The 27,050-nt window shown below is 36.7% G+C and overlaps 1 protein-coding gene across 2 annotated transcripts in view; it reads left to right on the forward strand.

The window, feature by feature from the left end:
• neo1b (neogenin 1b) overlaps positions 1-27,050 on the forward strand; it is a 133,989-nt gene that overhangs the window by 84,539 nt on the left and 22,400 nt on the right. For both annotated transcript variants that reach the window (XM_079603622.1, XM_079603621.1), the window contains exons 6-14: positions 3,233-3,387; positions 4,369-4,489; positions 15,778-16,000; positions 17,121-17,275; positions 19,462-19,610; positions 20,659-20,797; positions 22,288-22,337; positions 23,895-24,036; positions 26,017-26,127. In XM_079603622.1, coding sequence (XP_079459748.1) covers positions 3,233-3,387; positions 4,369-4,489; positions 15,778-16,000; positions 17,121-17,275; positions 19,462-19,610; positions 20,659-20,797; positions 22,288-22,337; positions 23,895-24,036; positions 26,017-26,127 — 1,245 coding nt within the window. The remainder of the gene's footprint in view (positions 1-3,232; positions 3,388-4,368; positions 4,490-15,777; positions 16,001-17,120; positions 17,276-19,461; positions 19,611-20,658; positions 20,798-22,287; positions 22,338-23,894; positions 24,037-26,016; positions 26,128-27,050) is intronic.

The raw sequence follows: 27,050 nt of genomic DNA on the forward strand, positions 1-27,050 counted from the left end.
GGATATGTAGGCCTACTATACTGTTGTAGCCATTTAAAAAAGCGCGTTTCATATTTGTTAAAATATTATAATGTTATTTTTTTTTTCCATTTATGTTGATTTATGAAAAGTGAACAGCACGACCGAGATAGGATGCGCAATATGAGACATGGAGCGGGTCAGACATGATTTTGACCGTTGAAGTTGAAGTTGTTATAGAAAGCCTTTCTTTAAAGTGAATTTCGTTTTGTATAAATTGTATCTTAATTTTAATACATTTTTCATCAACCAATTGCCTGTATTTAATGAATAGGCCGACGAAACAAATATAACGGAGGCGCCCGCGCGCTCACTTGCATTGCACGTGAACTGAGCACATCCTAACTTAAACTCAGCCCAACTGAAACTCAGTGTATGCCTCACACAGACATGACAAATACATCAAATACACAAAGCTTGAAATGTCTTTAAACGAAATAATTCAAAATGAAAAAAGAAAAAGGCTACTCTCTGATTATGTAATCCATTATTAGGCTTAGCCTATTTATGTGCATTTCTCTCTAAGCGCGTTCTCACGGAGATGGCGATCGTCAACTTCATTTTTGCAGCCGAGTCGACACTTTTAGAGAAAACACTTGTTTATTAATAAAAATCAATACACGCGTCACCGGATTTACAGATGCACGCACACATATTATTTAGAAATAACGAGACAGTAAAAGAACAAATATTGCAGTAGCCTACGAAATATCTCCAAATTTATTTTTAATTTATTTTTATATTTTTTATATCTCCGAGCCTTTTTTTTGTTGCACTTCCTGATTTCCCTACTTGAGAATCCTTGTCCAATGAATGGACGACCTTAGCACACGTGTGGTTTTGTTTACACATTTTGGTTCACTTGCAAAAAGAGCAGTGTGAAAGCGAACCGTACCAAACAAAAAAACAAAAAAAATTATTTGGTCCGGACCAAAGCAAGTGAACTATCGGACTTTCCTGGTGTGAATACACCCTAGTCATGCATAACTGTCGCCAAAATTGAACCTAGGCTCTTTTTGTTAATCTACCCGAGTCAAACTTTCGTGTAAAAGCATAGTTCGAATGGAAACGCTACTTTTAAGATTGGCCGTATTGGTGGTTCGTTTTAGCTCAGAATGCCTTTTGAATGGGAGTGAATGGAGCACTACAATGATAGCATCAAAATCGCTATTTTTAAAACACTAAGGTGGCTCGACGCAACATAAAACTGTGCTTGAAGTATCAGCAGGTGCTCTACACATGAACTTGAGCATTGACTACATTGTGTACACAAAGTTTACTAAAAAGAAAGGTTTTGTACGACTCAATTTATCAGTTAGTGTTTCCGGTGGCTGGAATTTTGTCAGTCAAAAGTAGTCGATCTCCGAATGCAACGTAACATGAGGAGAGTAAAGATGAAAAGCTGCATTCGGAGATCGACTTTTATCGAGAGTTTTATGCTGTGTCGAGCCTCCTTAGTGTTTTAAAAATAGCGATTTTGATGCTATCATATACGTGCCCCATGCACTCCCATTCAATAGGCCTTTTGACCAAAAACGAAAATACGGCCAATCTTAAAAGTGGCGTTTCCATTCTAATTATGCTTTTACACGAATGTTTGACTCGGGTAGATTAACAAAAAGAGCCCAGGTTCAATTTTGGCGACAGTTACCCTTTCAGTCCTACATAAGTATTAATTAACTTAATAGATTTTTTTTTTAATACTTTGTCTTCCATTTAAATACAATTCTTATCACAATCTATCTATATAACATTTGCAATATTTATTTAAAAAACAAATATTCTCTTCACCTATATTAATAAACTTAAATTCATGTATATAAATGAATTATATATTCTACTATTATTATTATTATTATTATTATATATAAATTAAAATTCTTAAGAATTGTTATATTTTTTAAAAGTCACCAACGCTGCATTTATTTGATACAGTAAAAACTGTAATATTTTGTTATATATTTACAATTTAAAATAGCTGTTTTCTGTGTGAAATGATTGTTAATGTAATTTATTCCTGTGATCAAAGCTGCATTTTCAGCATCATTACTCCAGTCTTCAGTGTCACATGATCCTTCAGTGTCACATGATCCTTCAGAAATCACTCTAATATGCTGATTTGCTGCTCTAGAAACATTTACTTGCATGTTTTAAATAAGTCATGTTTGGGGTCGCATGTCACATTTTTCTTCACCCTCTCGAAATCTTCCCACACTTTCTGATGACGTTAACTATCTGCTCCCACGTGACTTCACTAGCCAATTAAAATTGAGTCGATCAAGCCTCTTCTCGTCGACTATTAGCGGACAGCCCTAGTGTACAGTATTATATACTGATTGGCTTCATCACTGTCTCCTCTCCACCAGTAAGCTGGTGTGTGGTGGGCGTTCTGGCCTAATATGGCTGCCGTCGTATCATCCAAGTGGACGCTGCACATTGGTGGTGGTTGAGGAGATTCCCCCTTCTATGTAAAGCGCTTTGAGTGCTATATAAATGTTATGAATTATTATTATTATTATTATTATGAATTATTTACTGCGCAGTAAACAAGTATTGATTGAGAACACAGCCGAAGTGAAACTCGTCTGCGGAAGCGAGATCGCACTCAAGTTCATCCAAACAAACCAAACCAAGTTTAAAAACAGCATAATGTACCAAGGCTGACGCTGGAGAGAAAGAACAGTGTGATTTTGCGCTTTAAAGAAATGAGATCACAGCACAAACAGTCACTGCCAGAGATAGTTAGCGTAGCAGAGTTCAAGGAAATGAATCTTTCTCTGCTGACGGCACGGAGCTGCAGATGGAGAGCTGTGGATTTTCTTTGTCTCTTGTTGATTTTAGAAGGTGAAGCAGGGCGTAACAAACACAGAATCAGTCATCCTTGACGCACTTTTGTCAGACGGCGATAAGAAAACTACCTCTGAGTCTGAATCTCAGGTTATTTTTAGCGTCTCTGTATTCTTCATCTGTTCTTCCCAGCTGAACATCCTCCATTACCTGCACAAGATATCAACATCAGGAGAGGTCGCAAACTAGCTCGGATGCGGTTGCCATAGGAACTACAAAGGCATATGAGAGGAAGCACACTTTACCTGCCGCTACCTGTTCCTGTTCGCACGAGTCCCAGCCATGGGGTGTTGTTGTTTTTATCCAAATGTACCCTGTGACCTCCGCTCAACTTCATGCCTGCGTTTATTGTCTTTTCTTCTTCTAGTTCCTCCACGGTTCGTGACGAGACCCTCCAACACTTACGCCCAGGAGTCGATGGACATCATCTTTGAGTGTGACATCACCGGGTCTCCGCCGCCCACCGTCAAATGGATGAAGGACGGAGACACGGTCATTCCCAGTGACTATTTCAGGATAGTGGTGCGTTACACCGTCTCCTCACTGCACACTACACATCTGTCTGTTTTAAAAGCTCATATTAGCCAGACGGACGGACAGACAGATAGATAAATAGATGGATAGACAGACGGACGGATAGACGATGGATAGACAGATAGATTGATAGATAGATAGATGGATGGATGGATGGATAGATAGATAGACGATGGATGGATAGATAGATAGATGGATAGACGATGGATAGATGGATGGATGGATGGATGGATGGATGGATGGATGGATGGATGGATAGACGATGGATGGATAGATAGATAGATGGATGGATAGACGATGGATGGATAGATAGATAGATGGATGGATAGACGATGGATGGATAGATAGACGATGGATAGATAGATAGACGATAGATGGATAGATAGATAGATGGATGGATGGATGGATAGACGATGGATGGATAGATAGACGATGGATGGATAGATAGACGATGGATGGATAGATAGACGATGGATGGATAGATAGACGATAGATGGATAGATAGATGGATGGATGGATGGATAGACGATGGATGGATAGATAGACGATGGATGGATAGATAGACGATGGATGGATAGATAGACGATGGATGGATAGATAGACGATGGATGGATAGATAGAGCTGTAGGAATAGTTTTAAATACTTATTTTATTTATTTAGTTTATTTATTTATTTAATTCTATTTTTGTGCAATTTTTTTATTTTATTTAGGTTTTCTGCTGTTTTATTATTAGTATTAACTATATGAATACGGTTTTAAATCCTGATTTTAGTTATTGTCTGTCCATAAATAATAAATAAACACATTTAAAGAGCAAAGAGCTAAAGAGCTAAATGGATTTGTTTTGTACAGTAATGGCACATCACTTTGCACCCTGTTCATGGAAAGTGCGAGTACCAGCCACCATTATTCATTAACATGTTAGTGTTGTTAACTCTGCTCTGTTTTGTTGTCTGTGTCCCCACAGAAGCAGCATAACCTGCAGGTTCTGGGTTTAGTAAAGTCAGATGAAGGTTTTTATCAGTGTTTAGCGGAGAACGACGCCGGGAACGTCCAGGCCAGCGCTCAGCTCATCATACTGGATTTAGGTAAACTCCCTTTACTCTGCATATATGTGTGTGTGCTTCTGCCTGTATTCCTGATGGTTTCTGCAGAAACCCTCGTCTTCATTAAGCATGTGCAGAAAAGCTCAGACCAGCTTCAGAGCCAAATCCCTTTAGATCTCCAGTGTTTATTCTAGTGATGGGCTAAAGACTTGCCAAGACTCACCGATTGATCTTTTTACAGAAATTAAACAGAATCATTATCACAGGATGGGTCGTAACAGTCCGTCAGTGATGCTTTCTGGGGATGAGTCCAAAAAGCTTTGTGGGTTTCATTTGATTATGATTGTTTTACAGCGTGACATCTACATTTTTACATGTTCTTAATCAAATATAAGTACATTTGCCTGTTTAAACTCGTTTCGAGGGTGTTGTGGGTGGATACGTTACTACCAAAGACTGTAAAAAAAAATATGGACGTAGTGTCCGTGACGTCACCCGTTGGTTTCTGAACAGCATTTTTTAAGCGTAAAGTGGGCGGAGCCGGCCGTCGCCATCTTGGCAGCGCGTCACTCCCGGATAAACAAAAATGTGCAGCGAGACGGATTAGCTGGAGCCTGTCTCTAGTGGCCAGTCGATGAAGTGCAGTTTAAGTGACTTCCGTGTCGGATTCACGAGAGACTGGAAGGTTGCCGCTTGGTTACTACAGTGTGCATGTTTTTTTAGATGCTCTGGATAGTTGAGTCTATGGAAGTGTTTTTCAGCAGCTTCTCTCAGTCTCAGGCTTCACAGGCGTACGCAGTGAATGAAAGCTTGAACACATGTTCTCACACGTCGGGCAGAGGCGTAAATGACGCTGCATTGATTGGATGCTGGTGTGAGATCTGTTCGGCACCTGGCGAGGGTGTAGAGATCTCGCCGCTGAATGTTTAATTAACCGCGCCGCTTTATTAGATACGTCTGCATGCTCTTCATTTTCATGTTGCATTAGCTCCTCTTGATGGAGCGCTGCAGTATGTGTGCGTGAATCTCGGTTAATAATGTCGGTTTCTCCCGTTTTACTGAGGTTTAGTTTGCAAACAGACACCATTGAACCACCAAATCAATTGTAATTGAAACTGTGTAGTGACTCATCATTAATTACTGATCAGTGGATTTAAGCTCTCATGGGAAGTGGTACTTACGATTTCAGAAGTAATTTTGGTCTAAAAAGATAAATATATATATATACAATTTTCATCACAATATGCGTGTAAGTGATTGAACTGTTTTTCCCCAGAGAATGATGGGAAATGTTGTTTGGTTGTGCTAAATCAGCAACAGTGCAAAAACTTTTTAAAGGCACACTATGTAGAAATTGTACCTTAATATAACAGCTTCAAAGTCATTTCGGTGGTAAACAAACTCATAGTAGGCCGAATCATCCTGGTAGTAAAGCTTGGGGGGACGCCGCTGGAAAAACCAGCAATGCAAGTTTGAGAGGAGCGCCCCCGACAAATCTCACGAGAATCACGACTTGCTTTACGGCAACGACGTCACACACATTAACAACATATGAAGCACGAAGACACTTGCGCGCATTTCAGACGTGATACCTTTGCGTGATACTCGACGAGTAAGAAAACGCGGTCGGAAGAGACTAGGAAAAGGAAAAGAGAATCTGACCGCGTGAGGAACCGGAGAAGAGTCACTCGGTCAGGCTTTCACTCGTTGGTGCGAGCTAAAAAGCAGCACTGGATGCTGACGTTGATGGACTAGTAAATAAAGTATTTGTAAACTTGTTTGCATTCTATGTTGTTTGTTGTTGCGCTTGCATGTAGTATGTCTTTTTTTTTTACGATGCTGTTCATTCATCCATTATATCAGACGACGCTGACGACGATTATCATGAGAACATTCCTGTCAATATCTCACATAATTATCAGGACATAAATAAGCCTAGAGGTTGTGAATCGTGTAAACAAGCACAATTTGCAAACTTTTATGATAAATTGCAATAATCATGTCTAATGACATCATAACGGCCAATGTTATGAAATAATGCAATGTACATTTAACTTTATTGATGTCATCTAGAATTTTGTAATGTTTACATTACAATAAAAAAACACAAATGAAATTATACAGTAGACCTAGACTATAGGCTATTTACTTGTGATTTAGCTGCAATCACGTGAAAACGTTATAAGCCAGCAAACACGGTAGGCTACTTTATTGTTGATATTTACGACAGTGCAAGTATTCCACAGCGACTCTAGGGGTCGCTGTTTGACAAAAACACAATTTCTACATAGTGTAACTTCAAATAAATAACTCATTTTAAATAAATGCTTGTATACGATTATCAAACAGGATTTTTTTTTATATTATTTTATTTTATTTGTTAAAAAGTATAATTAATTTGTTAAAAGTGATTAAATTAACATTTGACCCTTAATTTTGAGTTAATATTTTAACAATTTTAATAATAATTTTGTTAAAATAGATTTTAAGCGTAGTATTTAATTGTATTATTGTTGTTGCTGCTGTTGTTTGATGATTTCATTATTATTTCCCAACAGTATTAAACAAATTTTACAATAAACATCAAATGTTTTAGACATGGCGCCCATTTTTTTCCTCTGGTAATTGTGATGTTGTGGTGACCTTTATTGTTTTGCTTGTATGCGTTCATCAAACGTCATTTTATTTGTTAAAAGATAGGCTGTAAAACCATAGACATAATGGCCTTCTCAAGTCATTGTCCGAACTTCCGAGTAAAGCCCCACTTCTGCTTTTAACCGAATACAGATACAACTATTTTTGAGATTGTTCCAGATACAGAAATTGAGTCCGCTGGTAGAGGTTGTGTTGTTTCCCATCAGCACCTCTTAGAAACAGGACCACTTCATCATGACAGGGAGGAAGGAAAGAGGAAATTAAATCCTGATAATGAAATAAAAAAGGTCCACAGGGACGATCCGTCACGTTGGAGTTTAGCGGACGATTGGTGACAGCTGATTTCAGTGATTAAAGCATCACTCTCAGTTATTGATTATGTTTCTGTTGTAGTTTGGATTGGAGAAGGAAGAGTCGCCGTTTAATCTCTGTGTTGTTTAAGAGAAACTGTGTAATAAAAGCAGGCGTCAGGATGGAGCGATGTGCTTGTGTGTCTTTCCTCTGAACATTTGCTCTCAAACTCTCCAATTACACGAGAGCTTCGGTTTGATTGAAGAAATAATCCACTTCAGGACACTTGCAAATCAGTCCAGGCCCTTGTGTTGATTTCCTGCGGCGCGTGTATATGATCCTTCACAAGTCGTTTGCATCGGAGGTTCTCAGAAAATAAACATTAAGGGATGGTTTACCTAGAAATGAACTGTTCTGTTATCATTTACTCAGCCTCAAACCCATACGCCTTTCTTTCTAACGCAAAAGTCACAATGAAAATCAGTGGGGTCCAAAACAAGTGCATTGATTTCCATTGTATGGTCAAAAAAAAAAAAAAAAAAACCTCTCTCTATATATACTGTATATACATTTAGAAAAAAAATAATATAAATAATATATATATATATTATTGATTTCCATTATTGTTGGAAATCAATAATCAGACTTAAAAATATATATATACCAGTATATATATATATTTTTTTTTTTAAGTCTGATTATTGATTTCCAACAATAATGGAAATAAAAATATATATTACTTTTTTTTCTACATTTTTTCTAATGGTGGATGAGAATAAGTAAATTATTATTTTTAAATTTTGGTGGGAAATATTCCTTTAAGTTCTATGGTTGATATATCCATGTGGCTGTTAGCGGATCTATTAAAAATAAATGATTTTTTTTTATATATATAAATGTTAACCAATAATAATAATAACAACTTATTATTATTATTATTATTATTAAATGTATCATTTTAATTGTATTATTATTATTGTATATTTGTATATTTAATTGTATTAGTATTAATAAGATGAATATTAAATTAATTAAAATGTAGGTTTCGTGATGTTTGAGTGAATAATGACAGAATTTTAATCTCAGATGATATTGCGTAGATTTCATATTTACAGATATGTCACTCATGCGAGTGTGAACATTGGTCTCACAGGCTTCGGTGATGAAACACCTTTTTTTCCGTGTGTGTGTGTGTGTGTGTGTGTGTGTGTGTGTGTGTGTGTGTGTGTGTGTGTGTGTGTGTGTGTGTGTGTGTGTGTGTGTGTGTGTGTGTGTGTGTGTGTGTAATGAGATCTGCTGGCGTACTGTGGATTACATTCTGTTAAACATGTTGATGTCATGCATTACTCTGGGTATGATGATGTAGGGGTGGGCGGCACGACCAAAATCCTCTCAGTATCACAGGATACAGTCATTTTAGCTGAAAATCCAATTTTGCCATGTAGTATAAACCATGTAGTAATGCATTGCCTATTTTTGGATGATTCAGTCAATGAAATACTTTACTAATGAAAGGCATTTTATTTATTCAATCATGGAACCTGATATATTTTTATATTTTGGAACTTAGAATGCAAACCGCCACCTTGGAATTATAAGGTTCTATCTGCATTCTGACTGGTTTTGAGATATTGAGCTTTACAGTTTTTGCATTCCATTCGACTGTGTAGAAAGAACCTTTTTTTTTTCTAAATAAAAAGTTCCAAAATGTTCACAACTTAAAAAACAACATCACATAATGTAAATAAGTTGTCACAGAATAAGAATATGTGAATAACTCAATTTTGACAAAATGTCAGATAGAACCTTATAATTCCAAGGGGACGAAACCCCTCCATAAAACCAGATTTGCATTTAAATGATAATGATTCATTTTCAATTATAAATATTGTGACCCTGGACGACAAAATCAGTCACATGTCGCACGGGTATATTTGTGGCAATAACAATACATTGTATGGGTCAAAATTATATATATTTTTTATGCCAAAAATCATTAGGATATTAAGTAAAGATCATGTTCCGTGAAGATATTTTGTACATTTCCAACCGTAAATATATAAAACATGTATTTTTGTGAGTGAATGCAGCACAACCGTGAACATAAATGCACAACTAAACACAACAAAAGGAGATTTTCTCAATGTTTCCATTTTTTTTGCATCCTCAGATTCCAGATTTTCAAATAGTTTTATATTCTCCTATTCTAACAAACCATACATCAATGGAAAGCTTATTTATTCAGATGTATAAATCTCAATTTAAAAAAAATTGACCCATGTGACTGGTTTTGTGGTCCATATTCACATATGCAGTATCACATACATGAGCGAGTCTCTATAGGCAACTGTTACAAAAACATTTTCATTTTATTTCAGTTTTATTATATTTTTTAAAGAAATTATAATTAATTTGTTTTATTTATTGAATTTATTACTTTTATAATAACTTTGTGTTGTTATTATAATTACAATTTTTATTTTCATGTACATGAGTCAGTTTCAGTCTCTAGATGCACCCATCACAAAAACATGATTTTATCTATTTAAATTAATTGAAAAAAAAAAAAAAATTTAGTTATAAAATTTAAACAATTCAACCCTTTCTATTTAATTAATATTTTTGTAATATTGTATTATTATGATAATTTTACATGTATTATTCTGCGTGCGACCGTTTTGAACCTGACATCAAGGGTCTAAATGCAGCAGCTACTTTGTGACACATTCCTACGACGCCCCGTCGCACATGATGGGAATGGAGAGATATTTCGTCCCTGAAGCTCGTCTCCATGTACCGTTTAAAGCTGCTCCCATCTAGACCTGTTGTCTGTGATTATGAGCGTGTTTACCGCGGTGAAGCCCTCGTCTGACAAGCCTCTTGATTGGGGTGTGATTTCTGCAGCGTTGGCCCTCTGGAGGTCTGCGGCTTTGCTTCTGCTGAGGTTTAAACTCAATTGATGAGCAATCAGATGTTATTGGATTGTGTGAATGGCTATTGATGAGCCGGCCGGGGTTCCTGTCAGGCGGCCGGGTTTTCCTGGCAGCAAACGCAGGGTGGATGAAGAGAGAATGTGAGCTAGTGTTTTTTTTTTTACCCCTGCTGTGCGATTTGTACGATCCTAAACGCATACAGGAAGTTTTCTCTGTGTGCTTATAGGCCTTTTGGGCCTCGACGGGAAGAGCCACACGCGTTTTGCTCTCCACCCATCTAATGAAAACATGATCCCATAAATAACAGGACAGATATAAGTAAAGGAGTGAATCGCTCCCTTTTCCTGAGCGGTGTGCCGTACTCAACCTTCCTGTGGGATTGAGGTTACGCAAACTGACCCGCCAGGTGTGATCGAGTCTGTTTTGTAGTCATCAATCAACTTTTAGCATAATAAAAGCAACAGTAGTTGGCCATTGCTGTACAACAGAATAAATATCTTTTAAAAAAATCAAGAAAGACCGCAAAACAAATGCTAAAGGGAGTTTACCGGTTCATCAAAAACAGCAATCAGAAAGATTCAACATTTAAAATCAAGGACGGTTGTAAGCCTGTGAAAAGAGGTCGGTTTTTAACTCGGGTTTATAAACCGACTCTGTGGATATACGTAGTCTTAGGGATAGAGGAAGACTGTTCCACAATTTTGGAGCAACAATATAAAAAGCACGTCTTAAGTCTAGATCTCGGAAACATCAGCGGTCTTTGCTGAGATGACCTTAATGATCTTGAGGAGTTATTTCATTTCAAAAGATCAGAGAGATATTTTGGAGCTAATCCGTTCATGGGTTTAAAAACAAAAATATGCATTTAAAAATCAATCATGTAACAAACTGGCAGCCAGTGCAATGAATCAATGCAGTATTGGGGAAATATGATTACATTTCCTTGTGCCAGTCAAAACTCACCATCTGAAGACGAGTAATATTGGATTGACTCATTCCAATATAAAGATGATTGCAATAGTCAAGTCTAGATGAAACAAACGAAAGGATCACTCTCTCCAACTCTGCAAATGTTAAAGAACTTTTAGCCTATAGATCGTAATCTTAATTGGAAAAAACTAGATTAAACTACAGCATTTATCGGTTTATCAAATCTAAGAGCAGAATCAATAAATAACACCCAAGTTGTTCACAGAGTGTTTTTACATAGTCATCAAGAGTTTTATAGCGGTATAAAGTGCTTGAAGAACCACTGATTTGGTTGACGAGGTAAAAGAACAATAAAAGACGCCCAGAGACTTATCAAGTTGTTTTTATGTCCCTTTCTTAGTGGTTTCCTGAAGGTTTCTCTCTCTCCACCCTCAAGTCTTGAGATATAAACTCAAGTATACAGGTGAAACTCGAAAATATGGTGCAAAAGTTCATTTATTTCAGTAATTCAACTTAAAAGGTGAAACTAATATATTATATAGACTCATTACATGCAAAGTGAGATATTTCAAGCCTTTATTTGTTATCATTTGGATGATTATGGCTTACAGTTTATGAAAACCCCAAAATTAGAATATTGTGAAAAGGTTTTCATAAGCTGTAAGCCATAATCATCCAAATTATGACAAATAAAGGCTTGAAATATCTCACTTTGCATGTAATGAGTCTATATAATATATTAGTTTCACCTTTTAAGTTGAATTACTGAAATAAATGAACTTTTGCACCATATTCCAATTTTTCGAGTTGCACCTGTGTGTGTAAACACCAATAATAGTGATGCTTGACTTGGTAAACGCCACTAATGAATTGTCTCAGTAAGTTGGTTTGGTTGTAGCATCAGTTCGTGACTGCGCTAAGAACACATTCTGGTGAAATTATCCCGAATGATCTTTCATCTCCACAAGCAGACGTATGAAGAGCGCTGAAGATCAAGGCTCGGGAGTTTTCCTCTGGAAGTGAGACGAGTGTGTCGGGTTTGTAACCTTTGTAGTGCCAGCCTCTTTCTGCACGACGCCATCTCATCTTCAGAGGAAACACTTTAATGCCATTTTCATATCAACATTGCGCATCATATCAACTTCAGCTATCACATCACTCCTCCACTTTTATCTTCCTCACCTCTCTCATTTATTAGTCTCTCTTTTCAACGATTTTCAGGAATCATACTGCGGTCCTGACACTGTGTATTTGGGGTTTTAGATTTAACATGAAATTTATTACAACATACAGAATATTTCTCTGTATGTTTCTCTCTTTCTCTCTCTCTCTCTCTCTCTCTCTCTCTCTCTCTCTCTCTCTCTCTCTCTCTCTCTCTCTCTCTCTCTCTCTCTCTCTCTCTCTCTCTCTCTCTCTCTCTCTCTCTCTCTCTCTCTCTCTCTCTCTCTCTCTCATATATATATATACATGCACACATGCTTAATATTAAGTTAATATTGCTGTTTATTACTTTGTGGTTTTATATAAGTAAAAAATAAAAAATGCAAACTAGAATTTTACAGTTTTAGTTCTTTTAATGAAACATTATTAATCTATTTTGGCTTCTTTTAAGTCTTTTCAGAGCAGATGCATAAACAGCAAGCTCTATATTACACATCATCAAACGGCTGGAGATATAGAGATGTAATGTTTAGCGCTAGCCATGCATACTGAATGAGAGGTACAGAACTTCAAACCCCAAAAGTTTCCCAGCATCCATTTTTGATCCTACTTGGATTGAATCAGCACCCTCGGGTCTGCCTGCGATTTCTGTTTTATTTCATAGTGTATTTTTGGTGCATATCTAATAATAATAATAATATCCCAAGGTTCCTCTTGTGCTTGATGTCATTTCCTGACTTAAGATTTTCCATTTGAAGGGCAGCGTGAGCGTTTCCCCCCAGCTGTGAAGAGATTAGGGTGTTAAATAAATAAATAAAGATATTAATGTACCAGGATGAAGTCATAAAGTTGCAGTAATTTTCGTCAAGGCCCATGCAGCCATTGTTTTCATCATCAGGGGTCATTCATGACGTTTCAATGTTCATTCATTAAGTCAAGTCTCCTTCATTTATACAGCGCTTTTAACAATATAGATTGTTTCAAAGCAGCTTTACAGTGATTATAGGAAATTAAAGTTACAGAGATTGTTTTGGCTTTACAGCCGCTCTAGAGTAAAGTTAGATTTGATTGATTCACTTCTGTTGCAAAGATCATTAGTTATTAACTTAAAGGTCGCTAACACGACACCGTTCTAACAGAAAACCCTTAAAGGGGCGGTATAATGCCCTTTTCACAAGATGTAAAATAAGTATTTGATGTCCCCAGAGTGTGTGTGTGAAGTTTTACCTCAAAATACCCCACAGATATTTTGATATAGCATGATAAAATTGTCACTTTTTGAGGGTGAGCAAAAACGCACCATTTTGTGTCTGTTCCTTTAAATGCAAATGAGCTGCTGCTCCCGGCACAGGGGGCGGAGCTTCAAGAGCTTGTGTTCTTTTACCTCACACAGAGACACACACATGCACTGAACATTTCAAAAAACCGAAGTCAGACAATGATGGAGAGACTCAAGAAGAAGTGATAACATGTAGAAGCAACAGGACATTTCTGAATGGTTAGTTGATGAATTTGTCACTGAATGTGTAGTTATCTTCTTGTCATTGATTAGCATATTCTGTCTTGATAATCTATAAATCGTGTTCAGGGGGCGGGGTTTATGTAAATTCTAGGGTTGGTGATGTCACTAACCCGGGAGGAAGCTTTTGTAGTCCCTACCAGCCGTTTGTTGTAGTTCTTGAAAAACTATTTCTTTAAAAGCAAATATCTCCCTTTGCTTTGAACTTTGAGTGTTGTAACTTTGCAGATGTTGTTTATGATCAAACAGCAACATTACACACTAACTAAAGTTAGAAAAGTGAAATCATATTCAAACACCCCTTTAATGTGTTCTGGCCATTCATTCGCAACAGTGATTGGCGGCTCGAGAACGCAAACCTTAAAAAAGGTTCCAAGGTGCAGGTGATGAATAATTTTGATTTATGAAAGTTATCTCTGCGCAAACTTCAAAAATGGAGGAGTCTTATCTTATCTGTCTAATCAGGAGTCTTCTCTTTCCATATCTGTCCGCATGCTGAGTCAGGGACCTCAGGATATGATCGGGAAGCTCATGGGTTTGGCTGCACACGTCTCCAGCTGGTCTCGGATGCCCGTTTGTGTGCCAGACTCAGCAGACTGACACACACCTCGCCCACACACACACACATCCGTTTATTCAGGCGCTGAAAGGGTGTCACTCACACCTGAGAGTGAAGCCCGGACACAAGCTGTGAGGGGGACGAACTTTCATTGTGCTCGACTATTTACATCAATTACAGTAATTGTTTTTCTTAAAGGTTTCTCCTCAGTGGTGCACTGGGCTGGTTTTCTGCAAACAAGTATAATGAATAGACGTCTTTTTCATTGTTTCACATTAATCGTTTTCCAATCAGCACTTCCTCTTAGAGCCGATTGGCCGATCACACAGGAGTCAGTGTTACATGGCCTTGCTAATGTCTTTGTGTTAGAAGTTGCTTTAGTTCCCTAAAGCAAGACTCATCCCCAGGATTTACACTTTTCAAAGAATATTTCAAATAATATTGAATACTAGAAATTCAGATTTAATTTTATTAGTAATAAATAAAATTATATTTAAATTTATTAGTAAAATCAAAAAATGTATTTACATAGATTATGATATAGTTTAATATTAATAGTATTAACGTGTGTGTGTGTGTGTGTGTGTGTGTGTGTGTGTGTGTGTGTGTGTGTGTATGAATGAGTATATATGTGTAATATAATGTATTTTAAAAAAAAAAATCTGTCAGAAATTCTGAAACCACTAGTAAAACTGGTCTTGTTTGCCTTTTTATTTATTTCATTCTTTTTTTCATTACAAACTATATTAGTTGTATTATATTCTGATATTATATCATTTATTTATTTTTATATGTATGATTGACTGTATAGTTAGCTATATATATATATAATATAATATATTTGTCTACACACAGGCAGAGTAAATAATCCCTGCACATCACCACCAGATTCCTCTCATTTGCATCTACGACACTTTCGTAAAATGTGCTATTTTTATCTACTTGAGATGTTGTCATCAGTGTGTTTTAATTGCAGGCACAGATGTGAGAGAGTAATTAGCATTGTGCTTACTGATATGAATGTTAATGCTATGCCTTCCCCTCAGTGTTGGTAACGTGTCGTGGCTGCATGTTTAGCCTGGCGTTGAGCCTCCATCTCCTGCTCTGTTTCATAGTAAAGTTGCTGTTTCGTTTTAATTTTTAAGTCATTGTAGTTGTCTTTTCTTTTACGTCAATTATTTTATGTTTTTTTTCTTTTTCTTTTTTCCTCGCCCTCCTCCCCGAACTCTTTATCTATAATTTACCCCCCATGTTGCCCCTCACATCACAATCACCCTCCAAGACGTTGCCCTTCCTTCTACTGTCCCTTCATTGACCGATGCCACTACTGACCATGTAGCGTCCAGTCCTGCCGAGCGCACCGGTCCCGCTCCTTCTGCCCCGCGTGATGTCGTGGCGTCTCTGGTGTCCACTCGGTTCATCAAGCTGACCTGGCGTCTGCCTGTGGAACCGCACGGGGAGAACATCACCTACTCTGTGTTCTACAGTCTGGACGGCACTAACAGGTCAAGCCAAATCACAATGTGTTTCTATAGCACATTTAAAGGGGTGATGAACTGAGAAATCTAATTTTCCTTGAGCTTTTGAGAGGTCATCGGACTATAAGAATATCGGTTTCAGAACTGAAAACTTCGTTGTTAGTCCAATAAAAGCTTTTATTGACAGCAGGCCCAGCGAACGACAGGTTTTTCATAGTGGGATCTATGACGTCAAAGTGTATCAAACCCCGCCTCCGCAGAAGAAGATCGACGCCTACTTCATCACCTCATGTTTAGCCCTGCCTACCGATGTACCGAGCGTTTCAGGAGCTAGGCTCAAAACCAGGGTAGAAAATAGCCTATTACTTCTTCATTTTGATGTTTTTAAATGTAAAAACCAAGCCAACGTCATAAGTTGACATCAGACAACAATATAATAAAATAAAATAAATAGCCAGTTCATGACCCCTTTAAAAGCATCAGAAGTTGCACCATAAAGTGCTGTACAGTAAAACATTGAGCATATAAAAAAAGAAAGCATGCAAGGTGCTACTCTGAATAAAAAATAATATATATATATATAGTATTATGTATGTGTGTGTATTTACAGTATATACACACATGTATATACATCATATATATATATATATATATATATATATATATATATATATATATATATATATATATATATTAATTTGAAGCACAAAAATTACTAACTGGAAATAAAATTGAAATAATTTAAATGACAAATTACTATAAATTATACTAAAATGAAAACTGAATATCTAAAAATTAAAGGTATTTCAAAATATTTAAAGTACGGGTGACCTAGACATCTCTTTTTGAGTCAGTTTTAGACTGATTATTTGATTGAATTATCTAGCTATCAACCTATACTATAAACATAGTTAACTTAGCTTTAATCATATATATAATTTTGCTTAGCAAGATTATTTTCAAACTGTTTGTGTAGAAGATTGAGAATCAAACTCATACTTGCATCGCATTATGAATTGCATTCTGACATTTCGTAACACGTCGACACAATAACGAACCAGAAACCTGTGCGTTCCCATACTTTGACTAGCATGTCTCAGATGTAAAAACACAGGTCATTTCTCACGTTACTGTGCTTTTCTCACAGGGAGCGTGTGGAGAACACCAGCGGCCCGGGAGAGATGCAGGTCACCATTCAGAACCTCGTCCCCGACACCAAGTACACGTTTCGGGTGGTCGCGTCCAACGCCAACGGCCCGGGCGAGAGTTCTGCCCCGCTTACAGTGGCCACCCAGCTGGAGGGTAAAGCACCAACACACACATGTACACACACATCTAGCTCAGGTTTGACCACTAGCCAGGTCTGAGGTTCCTCTTTCTACACCTCTCGCACGCCCACACTAGTCCTGTTTGTGCGTGTCCAAACCAGGAGTTGATCTGGGAAGCGCTGAGGGTTCTCCACACACTGGCTCTTTCTGTGTGAGCTTTGCAGTGTGGAACTGTACACATCGGGCAGGATCTGTCAGGATGGTTTTCATGGATACAGGGACTAGTGTTAATGAGACGAAGGCTATGGTCGGAGCTGTCAGGAAAGCGGATGAAAGGAGACTGTTGCTCCTGGTGTGTGTGTCCACGGTCGAGTGAAAACACCGGATGTGCATAGCGCAGATACAGACAGAAGGAGAAAGAAACTGCATCCCAGCTTGTATGATATCTGACATGTGGTATGCGAGATCAGCATTGTGCATCCAGAATCAAATAGCAGGGATGTGCCGATATGAAAACTTTTGCCGATACCGATCATTCTTTGTACTTGAAAGCCGATGTCTGATATATTGTCCGATAAATCTAAATCCAAATTATTATTGAATTTTTGAGAGCCTGATTACAAGTCTCACCATTAAAAGCGATGTCCCAAACACACATTTATAATGTTCTCATTAATGTTCTCATATTTCAAGCTATTCAAAACCATCATGTTGAACAGTGCACATCTGAAGTCTCTCGGCTGAAGGAAATAATACATTTATCGGCTTTAATATATCAGACAAATTTTCTTATCAGGCCGATAACGATAACATTTAAAATGAACATATATGGGCCGATACCGATATGGTGGATGATATATTGTGCATCCCCATAAAATAGTAGGCCAAAGGTGTCTGCATGGTGCATTATTTTTGGTGGATTTTCATATTTTGTCAATTCATGCTAATATTGCCCATAACCTCTCGCAACACGCTGACAACACGTTATGTTCCTCTGATCAAAAACATTACTGTTTTAAATATCCCATTCGCAAATACACTACTGTTCAAAGGTTTGGGGTCAGTATGATTGTTTTTTTTGTTTTGTTTTATTAATACTTTTATTCACCACTACTTTTATTTCAAATAAACACTGTTCTTTTGAACTTTTTATTCATCAAAGAAACCTGAAAAAAATATTCAGTTTCCATAAAATATGAAGCAGCACAACTGTTTTCAACATTGATAATAATCATAACAGTTTCTTGAGCAGCAAATCATCATATTAGAGTGATTTCTGAAGGATCATGTGACACTGAAGACTGGAGTAATGATGCTGAAAATACAGCTTTGATCACAGGAATAAATTACATTTTAACATTATATTCACATAGAAAACTGTTCTTTTAAATTCACAGTTTTTACTGCATTTTTGATCGGTGAGCAGAAGAGACTTTAACGTTTTCAAAAACATTAACAAAACGTATATCTATTTTTATTTCTTGTAAAGCATCTACTTTTGAAAACATATACAATACACAAAAAGAGGTCTTTATCAAGACAAATTTTTGATACTATATTCTCAACCCACAACAAGTAAAGCACTGAGTGTGCAGATGAAGTTGGGATTCATGGGAAGCGTTTGTTATTCTGTGGATTACCTGCACTTCCCCGTTTGACTTATACGGACAAAACGGTTTTAAAGCAACGCGATTTTCTCTTTCTAGGTCTTTCTAGGTCAGAACTCCCCCGTTTCCTTTGCATCCCACACGTGGACCACAATGCATTTCACTCGTTTGAAGTGTCGAAATATCCTCAGCGGGATTCTGATGCTGCTTTCTCGCCAGAATATTCTTCTTTTACCATGTGATACTGTCATTATTTAAAGTATCCAGCTGCGGTGGGTTGAAACGTGTCGTCTTTTGTCACTACGCGCTGTTGAAGTTTGCAAAAGCAAAAAAAAACAAAAGTGTCAACCAAAAGAAAAAAGAAGCTTCAAGTAGAACTGTACGCAGTGGAAGACACTGTGAAGAAATTACTTCTGTGGTCCTTTGTGTTTTTAAAGCTGAAGTACAGACAAACACGCCTTCGTTTCTTCTGCTTCGTTCACTTCTTGTTCCTAAAACTTTATAAAGACTGGAATAACTTTAGGGTTTTAGTTTTGTGCAGATTTGTACCGTTTTTTTTTTGTGGGGGGTTTTCAGATATTAGCTGATGTTCGTCTCTTCTTCCATCCCTCAGTTCAGGTACCGGGTCCGGCCCCGAATCTGCAGGTGGTCTCAGTCGGCCCCGCTTCAGTCGCTCTGAGCTGGGAGAGACCGGTCAGCGGGAACGGGGACATTCACACGTACAAACTCTTCTACAGTGAGAAGGGACAAGACTCGGAGCAGGTGAACTCTTCATCATCATGAGCTCATTAACATATGAACTCTTCATCAACATATGCCCACATTTACATATCACTGCATATGTAGCATTCAGCAACTTGACAAAGAATTACCATGGTAATTATCATAGTAATTATGATATTATCATAGTATTTTTACAGTAATACCATGATTTTGTCAGATACCATGGTTATACCATGATTTTTTTTTTACATTTACTAATATAATGTATTAAATTACATATATTTTTGCACATTTACTGTGATAATACAAAGTTTTTAACATTTTTGCACATTTACTGTGATACAAAGTTTTTTACATATATTTTTGCACATTTACTGTGATAATACAAAGTTTTTTTTACATATATTTTTGCACATTTACTGTGATAATACAAAGTTTTTTACATATATTTTTGCACATTTTACTGTGATACAAAGTTTTTTACATATATTTTTGCACATTTACTGTGATACAAAGTTTTTTACATATATTTTTGCACATTTACTGTGATACAAAGTTTTTTACATATATTTTTGCACATTTACTGTGATAATACAGTGGTTTGTTTTACATTTACTATGATAATACTTAGATTTGTACATATTTCGTGCATGTTTACTGTGACATAACACTTTTTTGGCATTAGTTTGACACTGGTGATGTTATATATTTATATATATTTTTTGAGTTCTGCATGGTAAATACCATGTTTTTGGAACAGTTGTTTTAAGACATGTACAATGGATGGTAATATTTTATTTTATATCTTTTTGGACATCATACTCTGGATTACCATACACAGTATGCTATGATGAATAATATATATGAATATGGTGATCATACAATACCATAGCATATATCGTAGTACCTAGCAACACAGCACTTTTTGTAAAGGCGGCGTTAAATACATCGGTAGTTTTCACACGTAAAGATGGTGACCATATCAAGGGTTAATTACATAGTTTATTAAAAATACTACAGTAAAAAGTACAAACTAATGCAAAAAAGCAGCTGTAGTCCTTCATGTTGTCTGCGTTTGTTTCTGCAGGACATGGACGTCACAGGTCTGTCCTACACCATGACGGGGCTCAAGAAGTTCACGGAGTACAGTTTCAGGGTGGTGGCGTACAACAAACACGGGCCTGGCGTCTCCACCGAGGACGTTACGGTCCGAACGCTGTCTGACGGTGAGCTTCGGGAAGCCTGATGTTTAAACCTGTTACTTTGAACCTCTCGACTTCTTTGATTTTTCTATCTCTGCCTTGACTTGCACTTCAAATAGCACTTAAAAGTGCCTCCACTACTGATGAACATTTGACAGTCACGCTGATTTGTCAGTGAATTGATCTTCGTATTCATGAACATGTTTTTGTGTCCGCGTTGTCTCGAGACTCGGCAAAAGACTGCGGCGTGTAAGTGACATGCTAACGTGAAACAATTAGCATTCAGGAAGGCGCATGTTACCATTGGTTCAGTGAAGCTGTTTGGTTTTATGGTGTACCGGTACTTGACTGAAACAACCCAGAAAACAACTGCCTCTGTTTCTCAGCTTTATGAAGTCTGCACAAAATATAGATTTTCCAGTTTATCTGATTCCGATTTATTTGATTAATTATTTGAGGAAAGCTCAATTGCAATGCGCATTCTGCTACTGGCTGAATATAGAGTTTGTTCAAGACTATCGTCTGTTTGTTTGTTTATATTAATTGATCTGAAACAAAATATGTTATTGTTTAATTTACTTTTTAATCTGATTCAGATTTATTTGATAAATTTCTCCTCAGACCCTTCCTCAGAAGAGAATAAAATTGATCTAAAAAAAAATATTTAAATATGTTAAGATATATAAGATATTTCAATAAAATGTATATTTTATATAAATAAAAATATTTAAATATTTATTTATAGTATTTTACTTATTTTAATATTTTAAAATGATTTCAAAAATATTTTCTCAGATATATTTTAAAACCGAAATATTGAAAATATTTAAATAATTAATATTTTAAATATATCGACATCAATGTATTATCTTGCCCATTTTTCCAATTTACCACAATGAGGTATCTTAGAGGACAGCATCTCCGCTTCAGGAGCACGACTATTTTCTCTCTCTCTCTCTCTCTCTCTCTCTCTCTCTCTCTCTCTCTCTCTCTCTCTCTCTCTCTCTCTCTCTCTCTCTCTCTCTCTCTCTCTCTCTCTCTCTCTTCTCTCTCTCTCTCTCTCTCTCTCTCTCTCTCTCTTCTCTCTCGAGCATGTTGACAGGTGGTGTTGTAATCGTACTCTCTCACTCCACGCCGGAGCGATTCGGGACGTGACAGGAAGTGTAACACAAGTGTAAATAATATAACGAAGTGTTTTATTTAAGTGAGCCGTTAACGTTGGCAAGCACACAAACACACACACAAACAACGGCTGCTACTGTCTCTGCCCGCCAGTGCAATCCTCCAGTGTTCCTCTGAAGGAACAAGAGATGTGAAAAAAAGCAGAATAAAGGTGAAGAAAAACCCACCCACGACTGCATCCTAAAATAAACAACCGTCACAGAGTCTTTGAATGCGGGTCTCAGTGGATAAACCAATTATTTCATCAGAGATTTGCAGCTCGGGTTCTTCCGGAGACTTGTGTCGCTGGGCTTTCGGTCTTCGCTCAATAATAAATGTGATTTGTGTTTCAGTGCCGAGCGCCCCTCCGCAGAACCTGACTCTGGAGGTCCTGAACTCAACGGTAAGATCCTCTTTATTACTAGTGTCCTGGTGCTCAATGTTTTAGTGCTGTAGTGATTAAAGATCTGCGTTGAACTTTCATCAGCTATTATCATTGTGATCTTGATGAAGACTCAGTCGTCAGGTCAGAAAAATGACCATGTTCCCATACTAGAGCTGCACAATTAATCATTAAAAGATTCAAACACGCCATCTTATTCCTAAATGACAGCGATTCAGATCTGCGGCTGACAAGGAGATCTGTCGTGTAGACATGAGACCGCTTCACAAACAGGCTTTTCAACCACACTATAATTATCTGTTACAGTTATTCTAATTATCACAGAAGTGCTGGACTAAAAGTTTATAGTTGGGATATAAACGCTGATGCCTATGGTAGCGATCAAAATAGAGCAAATCACCTTTTGAGAGTAACTTAGCCTTTCAAGTAGAGATTAATAACATTATTACACCAGTAAGTGGCGACAAGTGACTGCTAAAAATGTATTTGCCATTTAATCATTCATTCAAGAGATTCATTACAAAAAATGCTGATTTATCAAACAAGTGAAGTTTTTGTGAGTCATTGAAACCGATTAAAAAAAATTGTTTTTATAATAATTTTTTTATGCATCAAATTTGTAAATTTGATAAAAAAGTAAATTCCATTTTATTTTGATTAGTTGTCTATTCATAATTGCGGGAGAATCGTGATCTCTATATAAAAAAAAGTGTATTATTTTATTTTATATATATATAATATATATTAATGGCAGAATTGATACTAAAATGGTGTATAACCACTTTATATGTTTTTATTATAATTTAGTTTTTTTATTATTTATTTTTTGTGTTGCAGTATTTATAATATGAGTGAAAATATGCATAACTGTCATCAGAACAAAAAATGTAATGGCCTTAAAAATAGGCCAATTTTTCCATATGCAAAATAGAATATGGTTGAAACTGTGCTGCTCTGTCATAAATAATTATGACAGAATACAAGCCAAAAATCTTAATGACCTTAAAAATAGAAGAAGAAAAATCCTTATGCAATATATATAATCTTAATTAAATTTTGAGGTGAAATGTGACCCGGACATGTTCTTGTGAGGTTCATCCAATTATGACATTTTGCCAGAAACTATAGTTACCACGGTACATTTCTGTAAGTGCTTTTACTAAGTCACTTTAAGTCCATTAAAACGAATAATTATTCATTAGTCGAAACCCAAAATAGAAGTTAATGTTTAATTATCAGAACCGTCCAAATGCAGGAACAAATGCATGTTTCCCACCGTCAGGACTGGATCATCTCCTGTTTCATAAAGCATTGTTGGGGTTTTTTCTTCACTCATTATTGCGTAGCCTGAAGGCTGTGCTTCTCTCAGCTGTCTTTCTGAAATTAACTCATGACACATGACAGCATTCGCTCTGACAGCTTTCTGGCTCACACACTCTTTTCAGGTGCACCTCTAGACGTTTATATAATACGCTCCCAGAAGCCTACCTGCTCAATTAAAATGTACTAACTCTACTCATGTTGAAAGCTCACCGTGTGCCCTGTTTCATGCCCCAGAGCATCATGGTCCGCTGGCAGGCGCCCCCCCCTGGTACCCTGAACGGAGAGCTGATGGGATATAAACTACGCTACCGGAAAGGACTGAGGAGGGCCGACGCTATAGAGATCTCGACCTCACAGCTCTTCCAGCTCATTGATGGTATTACTAACCAGATCCAGGGTTCCCACGGGTCCTTGAAATCCTTGAAAGTTTGTGAATCTGAAAGAAAAAAAATCAAGACCCTGGAAATTTTTTGAAAATTAAGTTTATTTTGTGCAAGAAGTTTTCTGGAAAACATTCCATCTTATTCCCTCCGGTCCGCTAATGTGTTATTTCGCCAACACTTGGCCTATGCACACTAGCTTACATGATTTACGTTAGTTACGCGCATTTACGCGTTACGTTAAGTGTTTCTCGCGTGAGGTACTTTGTGTTGTACGTTGCCATGCCGTTCACGCGCGCACAAAACTACTACGATGTTAACTCAACGCTTGTTGTTGGACACAGCAAATGTGTCCCCACATTAAGTGCTTGAATTTGAGGGTATTGGACCTGGAAAGTTCTTGAATTTGAAGTTAACCAAGGTGTGGGAACCCTGCCGATCCGACAGACTTATTTTAGTATTATTTATTTTATATTATAGTATTGGTAACACTTTACAATAAGGTTTACTAGTTAACATCAAGTTAACTACATTAGTTAGCATGAACTAATAATGAACTGCACTTCTACAGCATTTATTAATCTTTGTTAATGTTAATTTTCAACATTTACTGATACTTTATTAAAATCTTTGTTAGCATTAGTTAATGCACTGTGAACTAACATGAACAAACAATGAACAAATGATATTTTTATTAACTAACCTTAACAAAGATTAACAAATAGAGTGACAAATGTATTGCTCATGGATAGTTCATGTTAGTTAATACATGAACTAATGAACCTTATTAATGTCTTGAGTCAGCTTTTTATATATAGTTTCAGTTTTCAATTTAGTTTTAGCCATTTTGTTATGTGCTTTTGTCATTTGTAGTAGTTTATATACACTGCAGTTCAAAAGTTTGTGATCGGTAAGATTTTTGGTCCCACTTTATATTAAGTGGCTTTAAGTACTATGTACTTACATCGAAAAATAAGTACAATGTACTTATTGTGTTCATGTTTCATTGTAAAACACTTTTGCTGCTATTGAGATGTGATACGGGTAAGGTTAGGGACAGGTGTGGTGGTATGGTTAAGTTTAAGGGTGGGTTAAGGTATAAGGGAAGGGTCAACATTGTAATTACAAATGTAATTACATACATCAATTACAGCTGTAATTGCATGCAGGTATTTAAAAAATATAAGTACAATGTAAAAACATGTATGTACACAATAAGTCCATTGTATCAAATTAGTAATTTCAATGTAAGTACATAGTACTTTAAGCCACTTAATATAAAGTGGGACCAGATTTTTTATGTTTTTAAAGAAGTCTCTTATGCTCACCAAGCCCTATTTGATTATTTATGACCATTTAAAATAACTCAACTGAATTTTCAGCATCATTACTCCTGTCTTCAGTGTCACATGATCCTTCAGAAATCATTTTGATTTGCTGCTCGAGAAACATTTATGATTATTATCAATGTTGAAAACAGTTGTGGACAAAAAAAAAATTCAGGATTATTTGATTTCATTTTTATTTGAAATAGATTTTTTTGTCACATTATAAATGTCTTTACTGTATTTTTTGATAAATCTAATGCATCCTTGCTGAATACAAGTATTGATTTCTTTTATTTCTATACCGGCTGCCAAATCATGAGATAATATTAATAAATATATATATGGCAGTTTTTCCCCATGGTATCAATGTCAAAATTGTGGCCAGTAACTTTGGAAAACCACAAGCTTTTAGTTGATTGGGCTTTTATGTTTTGTTTTTATCTCTGATAGTTTAATCTGTGTTTTATTGTTCTTTTATTTAAATTGTTGCACTTTGGGATTTCTATCTGTGATAGGTGCTATATAAATAAAGTTTACTTACTTAGCCAGAGTGACTAGTGAGCAAGCCCTGGTAACACATATATATTTTGCGTATTTAATTCACCAAATCCTAATCCGTTTTTTTTTTTTTTTTTTGCGGTCTTCAAGGTCTGGAGAAAGGAAAGGTTTACACGGTGAGAGTGTCGGCCACCACCGTGAACGGGACCGGACCAACCACGGAGTGGATCGCAGCGGAAACCTTCGAGAACGACCTAGACGGTGAGGAATCACGAAAACAAACACTTCCTTCACTTTCTTCCCTGGTGCTTCCCATTGGTGGAGTTATCCATGCGGCCATTGATGTGTGTGTCCGGGATGTGTCTGCCTGGCTTAAGAAAGGATGGACTCTTTGACTGAGGATTCCCACACTTTATTTGAATGTCCGTCGTCACAGATAAGATGGACGCCATAAGACGTATTATCATACGTATACGTTGAATCAACGTAAGAGCTTGTACAAAAGAGAAAACAAAACACCAAACAGAGTGCACATAAGTTAACTTAATGACTTAAAAATACCTAAATATCAAGCAAAATACCAACAAACAAGTAATCTTGATACAAAGAAAACAAATCAAAACAGCAACATAAAGATAACCGTACCTTTTTCTCCATTTAAACCAGGAGCTAAATCCTTTTAAACTCCTTGCAAACCGTAAACCTTTAAGGCCGTGACCATACATGTCTCCGCAATATGAATACATTGAATATATTTCAATGTATATTCTTCAAAGAATTTGACATTCACTCGCGTGACATCCGTTACCATAACACAAATGAAACCCAAGATCAGAAAATTAGATACTATACAAAAAAATTTAAATAAATACATTGTTTAGGGACTTTGAAAATGTGAAAATAATAAAGCAGGCGATATAAAACAAAGTCATTAACACGGGATGTGAAGAACTGGAACGTTATTTCTGGCAGAGTTGATCAATGCTAAGAGAACCGCCGCATAACTCACTGTCTGTTCAACTCTCTGACGGCCGGAGACGGGGATCCTGGGAAAATGGCATTCGTTTAATGCACTTCTATTGTTGAATGAAAAGCCTTTGAGTGATTTGGATTAATATGTCCGTTTATCTTTCCGAATGCCATAAGAAGCGCAGCTCAAGGGAACTTTACACTAGCGCATCGCT

Source organism: Phoxinus phoxinus (assembly GCF_949152265.1).
Source record: "Phoxinus phoxinus genome assembly, chromosome: 25".
Classification (NCBI taxonomy): domain Eukaryota; kingdom Metazoa; phylum Chordata; class Actinopteri; order Cypriniformes; family Leuciscidae; genus Phoxinus; species Phoxinus phoxinus.